A 19,023-nucleotide genomic window follows, 5' to 3' on the forward strand; every position below is an offset into this window, starting at 1 on the left:
TAAGCAACAGTAATGCAGAGTGTCTCTTTCTGATTTCTGTCTTCAGCACAGTCTCTGACACATGCAAATATTCAATAAATAGTGGATGAATATTGGCAGTAATGTCTTAGTTTAGTTTTTTTTAAAGATTTTATTTATTTATTTCACAGAGAGAGAGAGACAGTGAGAGAGGGAACACAAGCAGGGGGAGTGGGAGAGGGAGAAGTAGGCTTCCCGCCAAGCAGGGAGCCCGATGTGGGGCTTAATCCCAGGACCCTGGGATCATGACCTGAGCCGAAGGCAGACGCTTAACGACTGAGCCACCCAGGTGCCCCTGTCTTAGTTCAGTTTTTTTTTTTTTTTAAAGATTTTATTTATTTATTTGAGAGAGAGAGAATGAGAGACAGATAGCAAGAGAGGGAAGAGGGTCAGAGGGAGAAGTAGACCCCCCGCTGAGCAGGGAGCCCGATGTGGGACTCGATCCCGGGACTCCAGGATCATGACCTGAGCCGAAGGCAGTCGCTTAACCAACTGAGCCACCCAGGTGCCCTTAGTTCAGTTTTAAAAGTCATTCTGTTCAATACCTAGATTGATGATTCAGATATAGCTCACATGCTAAAAGAAAGTGTAGCTGTTTCTGTACTGGGTATTTTACCCACTGAGCTTTTACCTTAACGAGGCAAATACACTACAGAAAGAGATCCTAAATCATGAACCACTGTCAGTAAAGTTTTTAAGTTTAGAATGTTTCCATTTTAAAATTCCAGGCTAATTGTAAGTATGAAAAGGTTATAAGTACCATTAATTTTTAAAAGTCCATAAAGACATACACACATAAGTAAAAAACAAAAAAATCAAGGAACATACATTGAAGCCCATCTACTTGCAATGATTAATTTAATGATTAAATAATTTAATGATGAAGTTCTAAAAATCCAAGCACTCTGATTTCAGGCTGTGTCAAAGATGTTCTCAAATATGACTAAAATCTGAATGATGTGACTCAAACTACACTGCTTCTAATTAGTCCCCATAGTATAAATGTGGATCAACTTAATTAATTGCTAAACCCAGGTCAATCCAATAAAGGCTGCTAAGACAGAATAAGGAATCATTCTTCAATACATTATAGTATCACACAAAAAATATTTTACTGACCTCCATGACAATCCAAATTGCATTGACATTTGTTATTGACAGCCCCAAAATAGCAACATCTATTCTGTAGAGCAAATTAAGCAAGACTAGCTAGTCTATTACTATGCAAATAAAATTCATTAGTAAGCTAACGATTTCATTTCTACAGATGCCACTGGACTTCAAGACCTATTATTATTCAACATTATAAGATGTTCTGGACTGAACCTAATTTTAGTAAAATAACAACATAGAATGTATTTTAAGCCTTCTATCAGTATTTTTCATTTTTTTCTTAGACAATAATCACTATTTATAATTCTTAAATACCCAATTATGCATTTAATATTCTCAAATATTAGACGAAATTAGATTGAGGAGATTCTTCCTAAAAGAATATACTTTTAAAAATTTACTTGGGCAGCAAAAAAATCATACTAAACCAATATACTCTCAATCAAATTTACTGGCTAGATAAAAACTGTACTGCTATAAAGGAAAAATCACAAAATTATAATTTGTCTTAGATTGGCTCTTAACTGTCTCTATTTTTTTAGGCCATTTTCACAAACAAAAATGAAAAACACCTCAATTCTTCAGTATTGAAGACAGTATTCTTCAGTGAATCCTCTTCATTAAGGAAAAAAAAAGAAAAAAAGAAAAACAAGACAAAAATGATGTATCTACAAACCTACAGTTGAGATAGTTACACCATACTTAAAAAAGGAGGGTTGCCATTTGACCATCCATTAAGCCATTTAAATTTATTTGGCCTTTGCTCTATATGATCTCAAAAATATAGCTACAAGACAAAGTAAATCAGATGCCACAGTCAGAAAATTGAGATTCATGTTTATGGACAACAGTACAAAAAGACTACTGGAGAGAATATGCAATGTGGGTAAAGTTAGGAAGCTTTTTTCCCCTTTCTCTAGATCCCCCCCGCAGTAGCAGACACCAGACCATCATCTTACTAGGCTGGTTTAGTAGAGTATATATCCTTTCCAGAAACCTAGGTCTTGCTGGAAAATAATCCTCCCTGAAATTCTTGGTATAGGAAAATGGACAGGGCCATCTGAGGGATGGACAGTGAAGTGCTTTAATGGAGAGAATGTCTCCACTACCCCAGAGCCATTTCCTCCCATTTAAGGGTAATAAAGTAGAGAGGCTCCTTTCTAATCTCTCAAGGAGACAACTGCTTATGTCCCAGGGTAGAGGTCTTCCCTTCCTTCTTCAAGAGGGCATCTGTTTATATTCTAGAGTAAAAGGTAAGGTCCTTGGATCACTTGGTCTACTTTCTCTCTTTCTTCCTCATCTCTCTCCCCTTCCTCCCTTCTTGTTCTTTTCCCTCTTCCTTCTTCTCTACCTTTTTCTTTTTCTCTCTACATCCCCTCCCTACACTCCCCCCCACCATCAGAGAGGGGCAGACAGATGTGCCAGCAACAACTATACATATAAGCTTCAAATTTCATAATTTTGTAGCTCATCTCCTATGGTGTAACCCTTATATGTAGAGGTAGCCAGCTCTCACCCATACTGCCCTTTGGGAAGCTAGGGAGGAGCAACCAACATGAAGCTCTGTGAATAAATATGAAGTCTGTTCCAAGTATCTCCTGTTTCTGTTTGTGAGCTTGTGAGCTTGTGTGTGTGTGTGTGTGTGTGTGTGTGTGTGTGTATAAAACATATAATGAACTTAGCTTAGACCCTCCATAAGACTTAACAGGTCTCTAACCATATTTCAGGAGAAAAATGCCCACTTTATTTGCCAGCATATACTTAGAGCTGCATTTCCTATCTACTCATATATAAAAACCAAGAAAAAAATGAGATACAAGACTGTTGTGTTATTCCCTTAAAAACAGAATCCTGATTTATAATATCTATAGAGACATAATTTCTTTCTTCCCACCCCTTCTCACTTAAATATGCTATAAGACAACAATAAGAACAACAAAAAAAGATAAAAACCCCAGCTATAGGCAAGACAGTAAAAAGCTGCAATGGTTAATTAAGTTTGATTATTTACCTCCCTTGTATGCACTCTGAGCAATAGTTCTATCAGATTTCCCTGGGACACAAAATTTAATACTCAGCTCTAATAAAAATACTGTTTGTTCAATTTTATCAAAAGAGGGCTATAAAAATGTAGTCAACAAATGCTTATAGTGGTAACTAAACTTATTAAACATATCTACCAACTACTTGCAAGTCCAAATATCAGCTGGAAACTAGTTAATAGAGATTCAACATACCATTTTATAAAATGAAATAAATAGCTGTCAAATTAACTTCTGACAATTTAATGTGAAATATTCTGAATGGCTGTCTAGAGAATTTTCTATGGTGTTATTATAAAAAGACAGAAAAATGACTACAAGCAGTCAAACATTGTTTTAGTATTTCCCAAGTCTACATTATTACTGTTACTTAAATAATAATATAAATAATTCAAGTAATAGTATAAAATGAACATGTATGCTAAGTTAGGTTCTATTTTTAAGAGATTAAAAATATTGAATATACAAAGTGTTTGACAGAAGTGAATACTGTAAAACAGACTAAAAGCTTCTTTATATTATTTAACCTAATAATTATGTACTTACTATAATTTAATACTATAATTATAAAAGTCACATTAATAAATTACCGAATAATATACTAAATTCACTTCCTAAATCTGGAATATTTAAAACAGCTATAGACCTATATGGAATCTTTAAGTAACAAAATTTATAATAAATTATATATTATTTAGCTAACTTCACCTTTTATGTAAAACATGCAGTTATGTCAGAAAATGTGCATTTATACATTGGTTACATGCATAAAGCATATAAGCAAAGCCCAAAAGTTATTGCTATTTTTAAGCAAAATATTCTAGAGGTGGGAAAGAGAACAAACTGAGAGGAAAATTACACAATAATATGGTTAAAAAAATAGTATACAGTAAGAGGGCAAAGCAATTTGTACTGCCTTCACATTTTGCTACTTTACACATGAAGAAGGGCACGAAAGAAGCCACAAAGAATGAGAAAATGGAAAGAAAAGTTACTAACTTCTATAAGGAAGTTATACTGATCAGGCACGTAAAAATAGAGATGATATACAACTACATAATGGATGAAATGGATGGAACATAAGCCTCACCTTGCAGTTTTGAGTTGTTATATATGTTCCCTGGTGCTCAGCAATGTATCGAATAGAAAGAAAATGAGTTTCAGGAAAATAAGATTGTTTGTTTTGCTTCTAATTTTTTCCAAGCTTACGGACAGCATTATTTTTTTTCTTTTGATCTTTTGGCACAGACGGCATTATTTTTTTCTTTTGATCTTTTGGCTAAGTATTTATAGTCTGTACAAGAATAGATCTAAACCTAGTTTATACCTTCAAAATTTCTAAACGTCATTCTGAATTAAACTGTTTCACTGTGCTCTGTGAATTTTTGCTGTAAATTCCAGAAACCACTAATTACCAATGTAAAAAATGTTCAAATCCCTAAAGATATATTCATACTTGTATTTGTCTTTATGTACCAGGAGAAAACTGAATACATTTCAGGGGTAGGAGGTAAAGTGAGGGTAAAGTGAGGTAAGGGGAAAGTAATTCATTAGCCTTTTCTTTTTGCACCTTTGTGTTAATTCACTTGTTACAAGAATGTATTATTTCAGTAACATGAAAATCCTCAAAGAATTAGGAAAAAAATGTTAATAGCAATGAAGGAAAAATGCAATACTAATATTCTTCATTAAAAAATATTCCCTTTGCAAATGAAGAGAACATTACAAGGTTAATAAAGGAACTATTATATATAAAATTTCAAGAATGTAATTGAGTACTCTTACGGTAAGCTGTATTTCAGAAAAATGAAATTTTTCTCTGTTCTCTTAAAAATGTGAAATTTTAAAAGGGTTCAAAAGTTACTTCTCTAGGGCTTAATGAATAGAAATAAAAGAAAGAATATATTAACTTCAAATAACTGGTGGCACAAATGATGTCTATATCACGAAAAATAGCTAAGTCAGATGGATATCTCAAATTAGGAGAAAATGAGGTAATTTAATACGTCTAACAGAAAAGACTATATAACTAGATGAAATAATATTAAGAATATATTTATGTAATGAAACATTTTAAAGGAGAACACCAACATTCTTCCACTGATCTCTACAGCAAACGGGGCAGGGAAGGCGGGGGGGATTTCCTTAAGAAGGTAATCAAAGCATCTTTGATGTCATTCAACATCTCCAGATTGTTCTACTCTCTGCCTGGACATTCAGCTTACTGTAGGACTAATGATTATTTTCTTGATTTTCCTGAAGTTAGTTGCCCCCTGATTCCTTAAGAATTACTTCTGACTTGTGAAGGCTACCATAGCTCCTATTCACTCATTCATCAAACATTATCTGTGCACCAACTGTGCTCCAGGTACTGGTGAGGCCATGACAATACAATGATGAGCAAGACCATGGTTAGCCATTTTCTTTATGGGACTCCTATCTTATAATAGAAAGTGGCATTAACCAAAACCAGCCAGAAAAAAATGTAAAACTATAGTCAGACATATGAAGAAGATGTAGGCTATGCTATAATATAGTTCATAATAGGGAGGTGAAAGAGTAAGGGAGTTATACAAAGGTTTCTCTAACAAAGATAAAATCTGAAGGATTTAATATAGGATAACTAAGCAGAGAGTAAGGAAAGATGTGTGAGACAGAGGGAATAAGTTATGCAAAAGCTCAGAGGTAAACAGAAGAGCATCTCTATGACGAGGGTCTGAAAGAAGGCCAGAAAGACAGGAGGTAGGAAATGAGGGAGAGAGGTATGTGATGAAGATAGAAGGTAAAGGCCAGACAATATAGGGACCCCCTGAACCCTTTTAAAGCAGCTTGAAGCATTCAGGTGTCATCCCAGAGCTGTACTTTGAAAAGATCATTCTAGCCAGCTGCGGCGTACAGAGCAGCTAGAGGAGAGCCAGAATGGATGCAGGTAGCCATTCAGAAGTGGCTAGAACAGTCCATGGACAGCATGGATGGTTACTTGGATTAGATGGTAGAAGTGACGGTTCAGGAGAAGGAGGGGATGGAGAGAAATGAGCAGATCTGAAAGACACTTAGGTAAAATGAGTAGGTGTTAACGAAGGATTAGAAATGAGAACAAGGGAGAGTTAGTTGACAAGGACAACTTTTAGGTTTCTGACTTACGGAACTAAATCTACAGTTATGCCATTCACTAAACCAAGAAATAATGGATGGAATACTATTGGTTTAGGGCGAAAATTTTATGAATTGGGTTTGGACATACTAAATTTCAGATATTCTTAAAGTATGCATGTCTTAAAATTTTAACTCCTAAATTGATAATTATAACTGATGAATTGTTATTATATTATACCACTGTCATAGAAAGAATTTCTGGTTATTATACCAGACAGTGGTATAATATAATGAAAACTCATCAGTTATAATTATCAATTTAGGAGTTAAAATTTTAAAATTAGACATTATGGTTCAGGAGCACTTATTTCTTAGCACTATCAGCTGCTAGGCTGATCCTGTGATCATAATACTATATATTTTAGCCATGCCTACTTTAGGAACATGGAAAATTATGTTGACCTAGGCATGCTGCTGTTCAGTCTTCCATAGGCCGAAGCCAAAGATAGTTTTAACTGAATATTAAGGCAAAGCAGAGCTTGATACATCCTTAATAAAAATTTTTTTAAAGGTAAATTTTCCTGATGACAATAGCTCATAGTTGAGAATAAAATAATTGAGGGATTGCAGAGAGATTATAGAAGTGGAAGTAGGTGCAAATGCTAATTTCTCTTTGTATCTTTTTTTTTTTTCTGGCTCTTACGATATAAAATTCTCCTTGTTTCTCTTTGGTCATCTTCTTTCTTTCTTTGTAGCCTTTTCCTTCTCTACCTGGTTTGTTCCCAAACCTTTTTTTAAATTTAGCACTTTTTCTTGTTTCATCCTATCCCATTTATGGCCTTTATAGAAATAACTCTTACCTTTATGTTCCCAACCCAGACCTCTTTTCTGACCTCTAGACCCATATTATCTTGCCTAGCCTCTCCTCTTGGGTATCTGAAATGTAGTATGTCCAAACCCAAAAGTAAGCGATTTCATGAATGCTTCTTTTAGATTTCTTGTAGTTAAAAAACTCCTGAATTGGGGGTTCCTGGGGGGCTCAGTCAGTTAAATGTCTGACTCTTGATTTCGGCTCAGGTCATGAGATCGAGCCCCATGTGGGGCTCTGTGCTCAGTGAGAAGTCTGCTCTCTTTCCCTCTGCCTCTGCCCCCTTCCAACTTGTGCATGTGCTCTCTCTCTCTCAATAAATAAAATCTTAAAAAAATATGAAAAAACTCCTGAAATATTCCCTTAATAGTACTGTCTTTAATGGTAAAGATGAAGGAGGAATATCTTTAATTCTTTTGCTCACAGTTGTTAAAATGTCTCCTCCTCAAGTATCTTGCTTTTATATTCCTTTGGGAATATGTCTCAATTTGGGAGGAGGGAATGAAGAAGGCAGCACTCAATTCACAGATAAAAGTCATGTTAAACAAATTTGACATGACAGAGCATTGGTACCGAGAATTAGAGATGCTTGTATCTGGAGGAAGAAAACTTTTTTTAGGGAAAAAGGCCAATGGAAAGATCCATTATCAAAGTTAGCACAGTAAAATTTGTTTCAGTTGTACATAATTATTTTTATAGAAACTAATGATAAGAAACAAAAATCATTCCCCTCAGTCAAAAGTTAAATTAATACATATTTAGTAGTCAATTTTAAGGGTGATTTCTTATTAGAAACAGAAACATCTACTAAAGTGTTACAAACAATGAAGAGAAAACAAGGACACATCTGAATAAGGAAAAGCTGATATTAAGTATTAATCCAAGATTGAAGGTAACTTTTTTCCTCTTTAATACTGCAAAGCCTTTTATTCTTGAAACTGTAGCTTTTGAGTAAGCTATTAAATAAGGATGCTTTTTTGATAATGTAAAAAAAGAACAAGTTAACTTATAGTAAATATGCTATAATCTCTGAGACAGTTTCTAATTTCTTTTTTTTATCACTGTAACAAAGTTTGTATAACAAGAAAAATCTCAATAGGATTAAGGCATCAATTATTTTCCCATTCTGCAAGTTACACAGGAGGAGGGGAATTATTAACAGGAATGATAAAGCTGTACTTGCATTTGGTAACACAAGAGAAGTTTACAAATGAGATGTCTCATTAGTTTGAGCAAATGGATCAGAATTAAAGGCTGAATCACCAACTTTTAATTTCCCAATAGCCAAGAAGACTTGAAGTCTTGCAGAGTATGACTGTTGAAAAGTCAACATGAAAAGATTTTCTCCATCTGTCATCACACATGCTTGAGTGGAACACAACTGCCTCCTACTGTTTTTAATACTTTTAAGGCAAAGCTGCACATAAAATCTATTAAGTACACGAGCACAGAAGTTTAGATGATTAGTATACTGAAACCCATGGAATAGTATGACCAGAGAATATCAGCATGGCTTTTGAACATGAAATTTGCTCTCTTCTAATTTAATCTAAATGGAGAGAAACAGAAGAAATTCATTTGTGTATTTAAGAGGAAAGTGTTAACTTTTAGCATAAAAACTATTCACTTGCTTGAGAGTTATATTTTTTATTTTTTTAAATGGACACTTATTTCAGTCTGAAAATAATGCTCTGAAAAGTAGCTGCTCTGATTAAAGTATTTAGGGAAACCACAATTAGGGAGAAAATCCAAAATACTAAACAACTTGAAGCAAGAAAACAAACAAAATCAAGGAGTAGTCACTAGAAGGATTTTTTAACTAGTTGGCAGGGAGAGGGGGGCATAAGGTGGTAGTAGGGAAAATTCAATTGATTTTCCTGGAGTAGAATACATTACTTACAGTTTCTAATTATTGTATATTAACTGCTAAGATGTATTTAAAAAGCAACAAAATAAAGCTGAAGCTTGTTAGGTACACAGCCCCATAAGAAATAAATTATGTTCCCTTAATAACAAGGAAAAGCACATTTATTGAATATGTAGTTGGTTACTTAAGAGCAAAGCACTAATACAGTTAGTTATAACTCTAACTGAATTCTATAAGCAAAGGTCTGCCTCTCTCTTTCTATACACACACATATACACACAAACACTTATATAATTTACCGTACAACAAAACATTTAAAGAGAAGAGTCTTTCAGAATGAAGCATATATAGTTAGATTTTTCAGTCACCTGACAAGGCAGAATAGAATAAATAAAGAGTTAATTTGGATGTCAGTTTTTTAGATAATAAGGTGAAAAGACTGTTGAATTATATATTTTTCATTTTCTGACAGATGGATACAAATTCATATGTTGAAATTTATTACTTGGAACCTTATATGAAGACAGACAGTGACTGAGTTAACATTAGAGTCAACCTCAATTATGAAGGGGGGAAAACACAACTCAGAAACTTTAATCTATTGGGAAGTTCTTTGGTAACCTTCTAATAAAAGTAGAGGAGTACACCTTAGTGAAGGTATGTCTTTAAGGAGAGAAAAAAGGGAAAAAATAATCCAGCAAGGCAGGGGGTTGGTTCTAAGCCCCTGAAAACAAACTTCCACATAAGCCTCAGTAATCAAGGAGAACTGTGAAGTAGGAATTCTTGTGTGATGGATTAATTCAAAGATTGTTAGCCTTGTTGAAATAGGTATCTACCTCAGCTTCCAAAATCAAAATGTGTAATAGCCTTCCTTTCTAAGTATCTTCCTTGCAATTTCAGTTCTGGACATTTTACAAAGGCCATCAGTAGAAGCTGCCACACATTAAGCTAAATGAATTCATAGGCCAAATCATCCTTGGCAGAGCAACTTACAAATAGAAGACTTGGAATGATCCCTTTGAAAAGACTGAAACAGAAAAAGATTTTAGTTTTGAGCAACTTTCCCAAAGTTACACACATAATATAGGTAATAAAGAATGAAAAGATGGAGCTCTGTTTTCAAATTATGTTGCAAAAGAGCTCTAGAGATGGATTACATTAATATAAGACTGTCCTCACAACTCAGTATTCATAATTTGAAGGCGCTGGCCTAGGCATTTGTAATACTAGCAAAATTAGAAGCAAATACCAACCAGTAAGTCAAAGTCTTGATGCATTTTGTATTTCCCATCATCCCCATCTCACTGAAGATGTTAAACCTTTGAAGATGAGGCAATTTGTCACAATCAAATTGTATTTACCAGAGACCCCATACACAAGACACACAGCACTAGGAACTTAACTAACAGTATATTCTTGTAACCCAATCTTACTTTGTAGGCCTGTCCTACTGGAGCACAAAACCTAAAGGTACAACATTACGTAGAACATACTGGTTAAATTTTTAAATAGGACATCTTTGATCTAAGTGTTTATACTTTAATGTTATTGCTTCTATTTAAGGTTCTGTCATATTTTTGGATAGACAAAATATAATAGAGAAACTATAGAGGTAACTGGGAAAAAAAGGAAATTAAAAAAAAATGAAAGGACACACACCAACAAACACTCTGGATGGTAGAATTAGTAGTGATTTATTCCCCCTCATTTTTGCTTTTTGGTACGTCCAAAAGTTAAATTTGTTCAAATTCTTTTTTCCCCCTCAATCTCTTTTATATTAATTATATTTAAACTACATTTTATTTTTTATTTATTTATTTTTCTTAAGATTTTATTTATTTGACAGAGAGAGACACAATGAAAGAGGGAACACAAGCAGGGGGAGTGGGAGAGGGAGAACCAGGCTTCCCACAGAGCAGGGAGCCCGATGCGGGGCTCGATCCCAGGACCCTGGGATCATGACCCGAGCCAAAGGCAGACGCTTAACTGACTGAGCCACCCAGGCACCCCTAAACTACTTTTTAAAAATGCAATTATAGGGGTGCCTGGGTGGCTCAGTCAGTTAAGCGTCTATCTCTTGATTTCAGCTCAGGTCATGATCTCAGGGTTGTGAGATGAGCCCCGAGCTGGACTCTGTACTGGGCGTGGAGTCTGCTTAGGATTCTCTCTCTCCCTCCCCCTCTACCCTTCCCTTCACTTCTGTCTCGCCCTCTCTTAAAAAAAAAATGCAATTACAGAGGTCAAAGACCACACAGTCACAGTCATGAAGCAAAAACACAGGGAAAAACAGGTTTTTCTAATTGAAAGTGAGTGTACACCCAAAGCAAAACATGAACAATATGATATGCAAAATTGTTTTTGTAATCATGATTTAAAATAGCTGCTAATTAAGAAAAAAGTTCACTGGTATGATACCACTTTCTTATATGCTTTAAAATTGTAAAACAAATTCAAAATAGCAAACACAGCAGATCATAATCTTACATCACATTACACTGATAAACTTTTAAAAAAAAATGGCATTAAGTTTCTAAAATCCTGCCTAGGTCCACTATGACCATAAAATATTATAACCCATTCAGAATGTATTATAGGATCATGTGGCAAGACCACAAAATGTGGCCATTTGTGCCATAATTCTATTTTAGGAAATTTATCCTGATTAAATCTTTCAATAGAAAAAATAAGATGGTCACTATAGCAGCACTATCTTTAATAATAGAAAATTGCAAACACTGAAAACACTCACTAATGTAGGAATAACCAGTAATAAAGGAAGAGCTAATGTCAGCTTAATAGCAAAGGAGCAGTGTAAAGTTCTGAAGATGCTGTGGGCTTTATCAACACAGAGACTTGTGTTTCAGTCCTGGCGCAAGCCTTCACTAGCTGTATGTACTAGCTTGGGAAGCTGCTTAACACGTCATAGGTTCACTTTCTCTTTTAACAAAAAGAGATCATAATGCTTATGTCAGAAGGTTTGGGAAGAGTAAATGTCCAAAGAGACCCATGTGGTGTCTGAAACGTACAAACTGAATAAAAACTCCCTTTCTCTTTACAGACATTAAAGTTATTAGAACCATGCAGAAACAATGAAAAATGTTCAGTATTCATTAAAGAAAACAGTGAATATAAAACTGTATTTGCAGTATAATTTAGTAATGGATTACAACTAATAATTAAGTTTGAAAGAACAAAACTGAAAGCTACATGTGCAATTGGATAAAAAATGAGTAGTGGGATGTATATAAAAGTTACAATAATAATGTTAAAATGGTAAAATAATAGTGGAACTATAAAAATTTTCCTTAGTGTTGTTATTTTTATAATTAAAAAAAATAAAGGAGATGCATGGGTATTTCTACAAAACTTATGAACATTCTACTATTATATTTACTATAGAAAATAAACATCATCACTAATCATTCAAAAACAGAAATTATGAGACCTGCAGCCTAAGCCTGACTTCTTAAGAAGCCTGAACAGCCTGAAGAGGGCCATAGTTATCCTGCTCTAATTCTTGTTTGGAAAAAGGCACAGATATGGACACAATCCCTGATCCCTAAGTGTTTCTGTGGGCTCTCAAATTACAATCGTACTCTACACAATCACCCACATGCATTTTTAGTCAGACAGGAGTGCAGGGGAAGAGAGCTTGGAGGTCATGCATCCGTAAAAGGCTGGCAAGTGTGGATGCCATGACATGCACACAAAAGGTGGGGAGGTCATGCTTGTACCCAACTCCTGCCTCAACTTTGCTCACTCTCTATTCCTAGGTCCTCATGCCCTAGAGCAGCATGAAACCTCCCCTGCAGTATCCCATCCAAGTCTGACCTTCCTAAACAGAAAGCCAGGGCTGTGAACCCAGCCCTCCATCCCAACTTGGCCTTTCTGAATTTATAACTGCAAGGGCCCGCCCTCTGGCAGCTTTCTTTTTGAAAAGTAATGCACTAAACAGTTTCACACTAAGAAAGAAAGGAATGGCAGTAAGATCTCATCTCTATTGACCAAACACCCCCAGCCAGCACACTTTATGAATCATGCATGATTCCTGCGGGGACATGTTAGCCTCTGAAACAGTGAAAGAACTATGCTAGAAGAGGAAGAGGAAATAATCTTCCTAGGATTCTTTAAGTAACAACATTTACTTGGATTTTTACTTACGATAGAAGATACAACTACTACTCTTTCCAACATTTAGGAATAAGGGTGCATTTTATTTTTTAAAGAAATATTTTATAATGTAAGATTTTGTAATTTAATGAAAAAAGGTGGGGCTAATATAACAAATATACTTAAAGAACAATTATAAATAGTATGATAAAGGCAAATAATGTTAGAAAGATGAGTGACCTGTAGTTCCTAAGGCCCCCAAACAGTTACAGGACTGGCAGTAATGGTATTATTAATCCATTTACTTTTATTAGCATTTACAACTATGTACATTTATGTATATGTTTATACATGGATATATGTATTTATCAGTCCTACCAAGAAAGAATTCACAAAAACTCCTTTTTTTATTCTAAAAAAAGTGATTTATTTCTATTAGAAGCAATCTTGTGTTCAAAGTAATGAAACAAGTATCTACTTATCTGGTCACTGAGTGCTAACTGCAATTGGAAGAAAAATGATTGTTTTATTTATTTTTTAATTCTAGAAGCAACACTAACATTCCTACCAGTGGTGTTTTAAATATTTTTATAACCTTTTCAAGGCTATTCAATTACAAAAGGAGTAGTAAGTGTTTTCCTGACTACAGTCAAAATATAATTTATCTATTTATATGTTCCATACATAGTATTTACAGTTTAATTTCCATTATTTAAAAAGAGATAAAAAATGTTAAGGGTTTGCATTTATAATGAAATTTATCATAGATTAGAAAAAAATTCTCCTGTGACATGATGAAAAATTATGGAAAAAAGAATGTTTGCTCACAGTTCATACTTAAATGGAGACCCAGAAGAGCCAACACAATGCTAAAGGACAAAGTTGGAGGAATAATACTACCTGACTTCACAATATAGATACAGTAATCAAAACACTTTAGTATAGGCTAAAGAATAGCCAAACAAATGGAAAAGAATAGGAAATTCAGAAATAAGCCATAAATATAACTCACTGATCTTTGAGAAATGAGCAAAGGTGACAAAATGGAGCAAAGATAGTCTTTTCAACAAATGGTGCTGCAACAACTGGACTTCCACATACAAAAATAAATAAATCCAGACACGGACCTTATACCCTTCCCAAAATTTAACTGAAAACCAGTCATAGGTCTAAATGTAAACATGAAACTATAAAATTCCTAGGTGATAACCTGGGTGAAAATCTTTAGGTGTGGTGATGACCTTTTTAGATACAACACCAAAGGCATCATCCATGACATAATTGATGAGCTGGATTCTACTAAAATTAAAAACTGCTCTGTAAAAGACACCGATGAGAAAATGAGAAGATAAGTCACAGACTGGGAGAGAATACTTGCAAAAGACACATCTGATAAATGACTTTTATCCAAAGTATACAAAGAACTCTTAAAACTCAACAAGAAAATGAACAACCTGATTTTAAAATGGCCAAAGACCTAAAAAGACACTTCATCAAATACAGAGAGATGGAAAATAAGCATATAAAATACGTTCAACATCATTTGTCATTAGAGAAATGCAAATTAAAACAAGATACCACTACGCACCTCTTAGAATGGCCAAAGTACTGACATCACCAAACGCTAGTGAGGCTATGGAGCAACAGGAATTCGTATTCACTGACGGTGGGGATGCAAAATGCTATACAACTTTGGAAGACAGTATGGCAGTTTCTTACAAAATTCAACATACTCTCACCATATGATCCAGCAATCACACTCCTTGGTATTTATCCAAAGAAGCTGTAAACCTAAGTCCACACAAAACTTGTACACAGATGTTTATGGCAGCTTTATTCATAAGTGCCAAAACCTGGCAGCAATCAAGATATCATTCAGTATGTAAATAAATAAACAGTAGTATATCCAGACATTGGAGTATTATTCAGTACTAAAAAGAATAAGCTATCAAGTCATGAAAAGACATTTAAAACTTCAAATAGATACTGTGAAAAAAGCCAATGTGAAAAGACTACAAAATGTATGACATTCTGGAAAAGGCAAAACTACAGAGAGACTAAAAAGACTTAAAAGGTCAATGGCTTCCAGGGGTACATGGGAAGGAATGATGAATAGGCTGAACACAGAGGACTTTTAGGGCAATGAAATTGTTCTGTGTGACACTATGATGGTCGATGTATGTCATTATACATTTGTCCAAACCTACAGAATGAACACCAAGAGTGAACCTTAAGATAAACTATGGACTTTAGGTGACATTAACATGTCAATGTAGGTTCATTGATTGAAATAAATGTACCACTCTTGTGCAGAATGTTGACAGTGAAGGAAGCTGTGCATATGTGGGGGCAGGTGTTGTATGAGAACTCTCTCTACTTTCCATTCAATTTCACTGTGAACCCAAAATTGCTCTAAAAAAGAACATCTAGTTTTTAAAAAATTTAATGGAGAAAACATTTAAAAATTTATTTAACATTTTTAATACAGTGTATACAAATAGATTTTATGGATTCTACAGCTACATTCCTTAGCTAATAATACAGTTTAAATTTTCTGTAATATAAGAGTTAGAAATAAATGTCCATGGCAGTAATACTACCTAATTATACCGAATTTATCTTGTTTGTTTACAAAGAAGGTACAAATATTGGTGGCTATACAGGATATTTCTTCCTTTTAGGATTTTCACTGAAATGCTGTCAAAAGTTTCTCTAGATAACATTTTAGGATTATCAGACATCTACTACAACTAAACCTTGTGAAGCAATCTAGAACAGAGGTTGGAAAACAAGCCACATGCAATTACTGCTTGTTTTTATAAATAAAGTTTTATTTAAACACAGCTGTGCCTAATTGTTCGTATACTGTCCATGGCGACTTTCATGCTACAATAACACAACTAAGTAGCTACAAAAAAGAACATAAGGCCTGTAAAGCTGAAATTATTTACTATGTGGCCCATTACAAAAAGTTGCCTGGCTCCTGACTAAGAATAAGTAGTTGGTGTTTGGTAATGCTTTCGATTAAAGAAAGAATATTGGTCTTTACCATTACTTTATTTGTACATAATAAATAATGCAATTCATAAAGCAGTTTCTTAATGAAGATCAAAAAAAATACACTGATATAAAATAAATGCACATGAAGTGATAATGACACAATGGTTAGTGGAGACTCCACACTCACGTGGACTGAATTTACAACTGCACTAGTAAAATGATGGAAACATATTACTTTATTTTGTATAGCACCTTGTTTTCTTCATCTGTCAAATGATGAAAATAGCACCTGCCTCATTGGCTGGTGAGAGAATTCAGTGAAAAGAAATATAACTTCAGCAGTTTCAGACATTTCCTAATTGTTAAGGTAAGTCACTAATATTATATAATTTAATCATGATTTCTTTTGCCTAAAAGTTATTTTTTTTTTTAATTTTTAATTTATTTATTTGACAGAGAGAGACAGCGAAAGAGGGAACACAAGCAGGGGGAGTGGGAGAGGGAGAAGCAGGCTTCCTGCAGAGCAGGGAGCCCAATGTGGGACTCGATCCCAGGACTCTGGGATCATGACCTGAGCCGAAGGCAGAGGCTTAACTACTGAGCCACCCAGGCGCCCACCTAAAAGTTATTCTTAAACATAAGGACATTCTCTTGAGATTAGTTAGAAACCTGATTTTAAAACTATTTCTTGGAGGGGCAAAATGCATCAAAGTGGGCAGTGTTCCATGTCTTCAAGTTTAATTCATCTTTGAGCTGTTTATATACTGGGGCCTGAAACAAGATTTCGTCTGGAAAAAAAGGATTTCACTGCTCTTAAACAAATTTAAAAACCAAAGGATCAGAAATTATTTAATTTTATGTGCCACGAAAGGTTAATAACAGAAAAAAATTCTGTAATAAAATAAAATGATCCAAAGACCCATATACAATTGGGCAATGATTAAGTTTTATGTAAGCAATTATTATCATTCCACTTTTTCTTTAACAATCTTGAATGGAGCATTTTGAACAATGGAGTTTAAAAGTAAAACTGCTTAACTTCCAAGCACAATAAAACAATATAAAACTTTATTATATATATTTCAGTTGATACTACTTTGTGAAAACAGTAAATAATATAACATTTCAGATTTTTACATTATGTAAAAAATAGAAATTAAAATTTTTGAGGTATGAAAGAAGATTGGTGCTTTTTAAAAAGATTAAAAAGAAAAAACAAAAAACCAGAAGTGTAAAGGATGAAATTCTTCTCTGTCTTATCTACTGAATAAAGGATGACATTCTTCTCTGTCTTATGTACTGAATAAATATTGGGATGATAATATTATCTATGAATATTTTATGACTTACATGGCTAAGCACTGAACTAAAAAATAATATTAACTAAAAATTCATAGTCATTATCTCAGAATTAAAGAAAATTTTTAAAAGCATAAAAAATAATTTTAACCATTAAGTATCCTCTAAAAACAGGATAAAAGAAAGTAAGTGTACCTGGTGTCCAGCCTTTACTTGCTTCAAAACACTTTCATAGCATACTTCATCCATGTTATTCAATTGTTGTACCTTAAGGTTTTTAAAACACAAATAATATAAGATGAAGCTATTATAAACTTTCTAACTACCAACAAAACTATAGATTTTAAGGCATTTTTTTCCCTTTCAGATTAAGTAGAATGCAGAAGCAACAAATGCAATATAAATACCTAGCATGTAACAACCTAATAAGAAACAAACACAATATGGTTTAAAAGTACAAATAAAATACCTCATACAATACTTTCAGAGTACTAACTTTCTAAGTGTGCCAAGTTTTTTAAAGACAATTTTAAGGATAATATACTAGTTGTAGATATTTTAGAATAATTTTAAAGTTCTTTTCTCGGCTTTTCCCAGGAAAGCCTGCTCTTCAGGCTGTTTTTCTTCTATTTCATTCTATAAACCATAGAGCTTTCTTATGGAATTCTCAAAATCACCAGAACACTGCTACTAGAATGCCATGGTATACAAAGCTGAAATCAAAGGAAACGTACTCTTTCTGTAATATATATGGAGGAGGGTAGACATTTTTCTACAGAAACATTTTTCAGATTAATTGAAAATTTAGTATCAAATTCATGAGGGTCCCATTTTCCCTATTAATGATGAGGAAAACTTCCAACCGAAAACGTAAGACGGTTAATCCAAAGGAGCAGGCATGTGATTCAGCCTGTATCTCTCTATTCAACATTTATTAAGAGTGTGGGAGGGATGAAAATGTCATATACATCTGAAATGACTATGATTTAGACTATTTGCTTTAATAAAGTAAACGTTTTATCATTCTGTTACTCTTATGATTTGTGTTAACTAAAATGAGATAATCAGAAGATAATTTACTCCCCATTAATGATTCCAAAATAACTTCAGCTCGCAATAATTTTTTCAGTGTAGTTTGAGTTGAGTTCCAGCCAAAGCCATTATTTCAAATTAGAGGTGTCAGGCACACCATCCTCCTAAGTTCTTCCATGATAACTGAATCACATCATGTGTTTCTGAATGAAACTCTGAGAAACCTACAAGGATTTCCTTTCATATAAGATGACAAATTAATAACTGGTTAGTAAATATATTAAACAACACCCTGGGGAAATGCTTAATGGTTACCAACTGTATATTTCACTGAGTGTAAAAATAATTCATTTTAGTAAGACAGAAAAATCTGTATCTATAATTAATACATATAATTAATTTACTATTTACAGTAAGATACGTAAAAGTGTTTTTCTAATATTGCCAAACTTCTAAACTTACAAAATAATTATGATGGTTTAATCACCTGATGTCATTCCTTTTATGATTACAATGTTAACATACTGTGGTGCAAATACTTCTAATTTAATTAGCTTTAAGTGATTTACCACTTTGTA

At 33.8% G+C, this 19,023-nt stretch overlaps 1 protein-coding gene across 1 annotated transcript in view; it reads right to left on the reverse strand.

The window, feature by feature from the left end:
- Window positions 1-19,023, reverse strand: part of ASCC3 (activating signal cointegrator 1 complex subunit 3) — a 354,273-nt gene that overhangs the window by 192,146 nt on the left and 143,104 nt on the right. The window contains exon 13 of the mRNA XM_034991607.1: window positions 17,609-17,680. Within this exon, the coding sequence (XP_034847498.1) occupies window positions 17,609-17,680 (72 nt within the window). The remainder of the gene's footprint in view (window positions 1-17,608; window positions 17,681-19,023) is intronic.

The sequence above is a fragment of the Mirounga leonina genome, unplaced genomic scaffold (genome assembly GCF_011800145.1).
Source record: "Mirounga leonina isolate KUSES-001 unplaced genomic scaffold, KU_Mleo_1.0 Mir_53, whole genome shotgun sequence".
Classification (NCBI taxonomy): Eukaryota; Metazoa; Chordata; class Mammalia; order Carnivora; family Phocidae; genus Mirounga; species Mirounga leonina.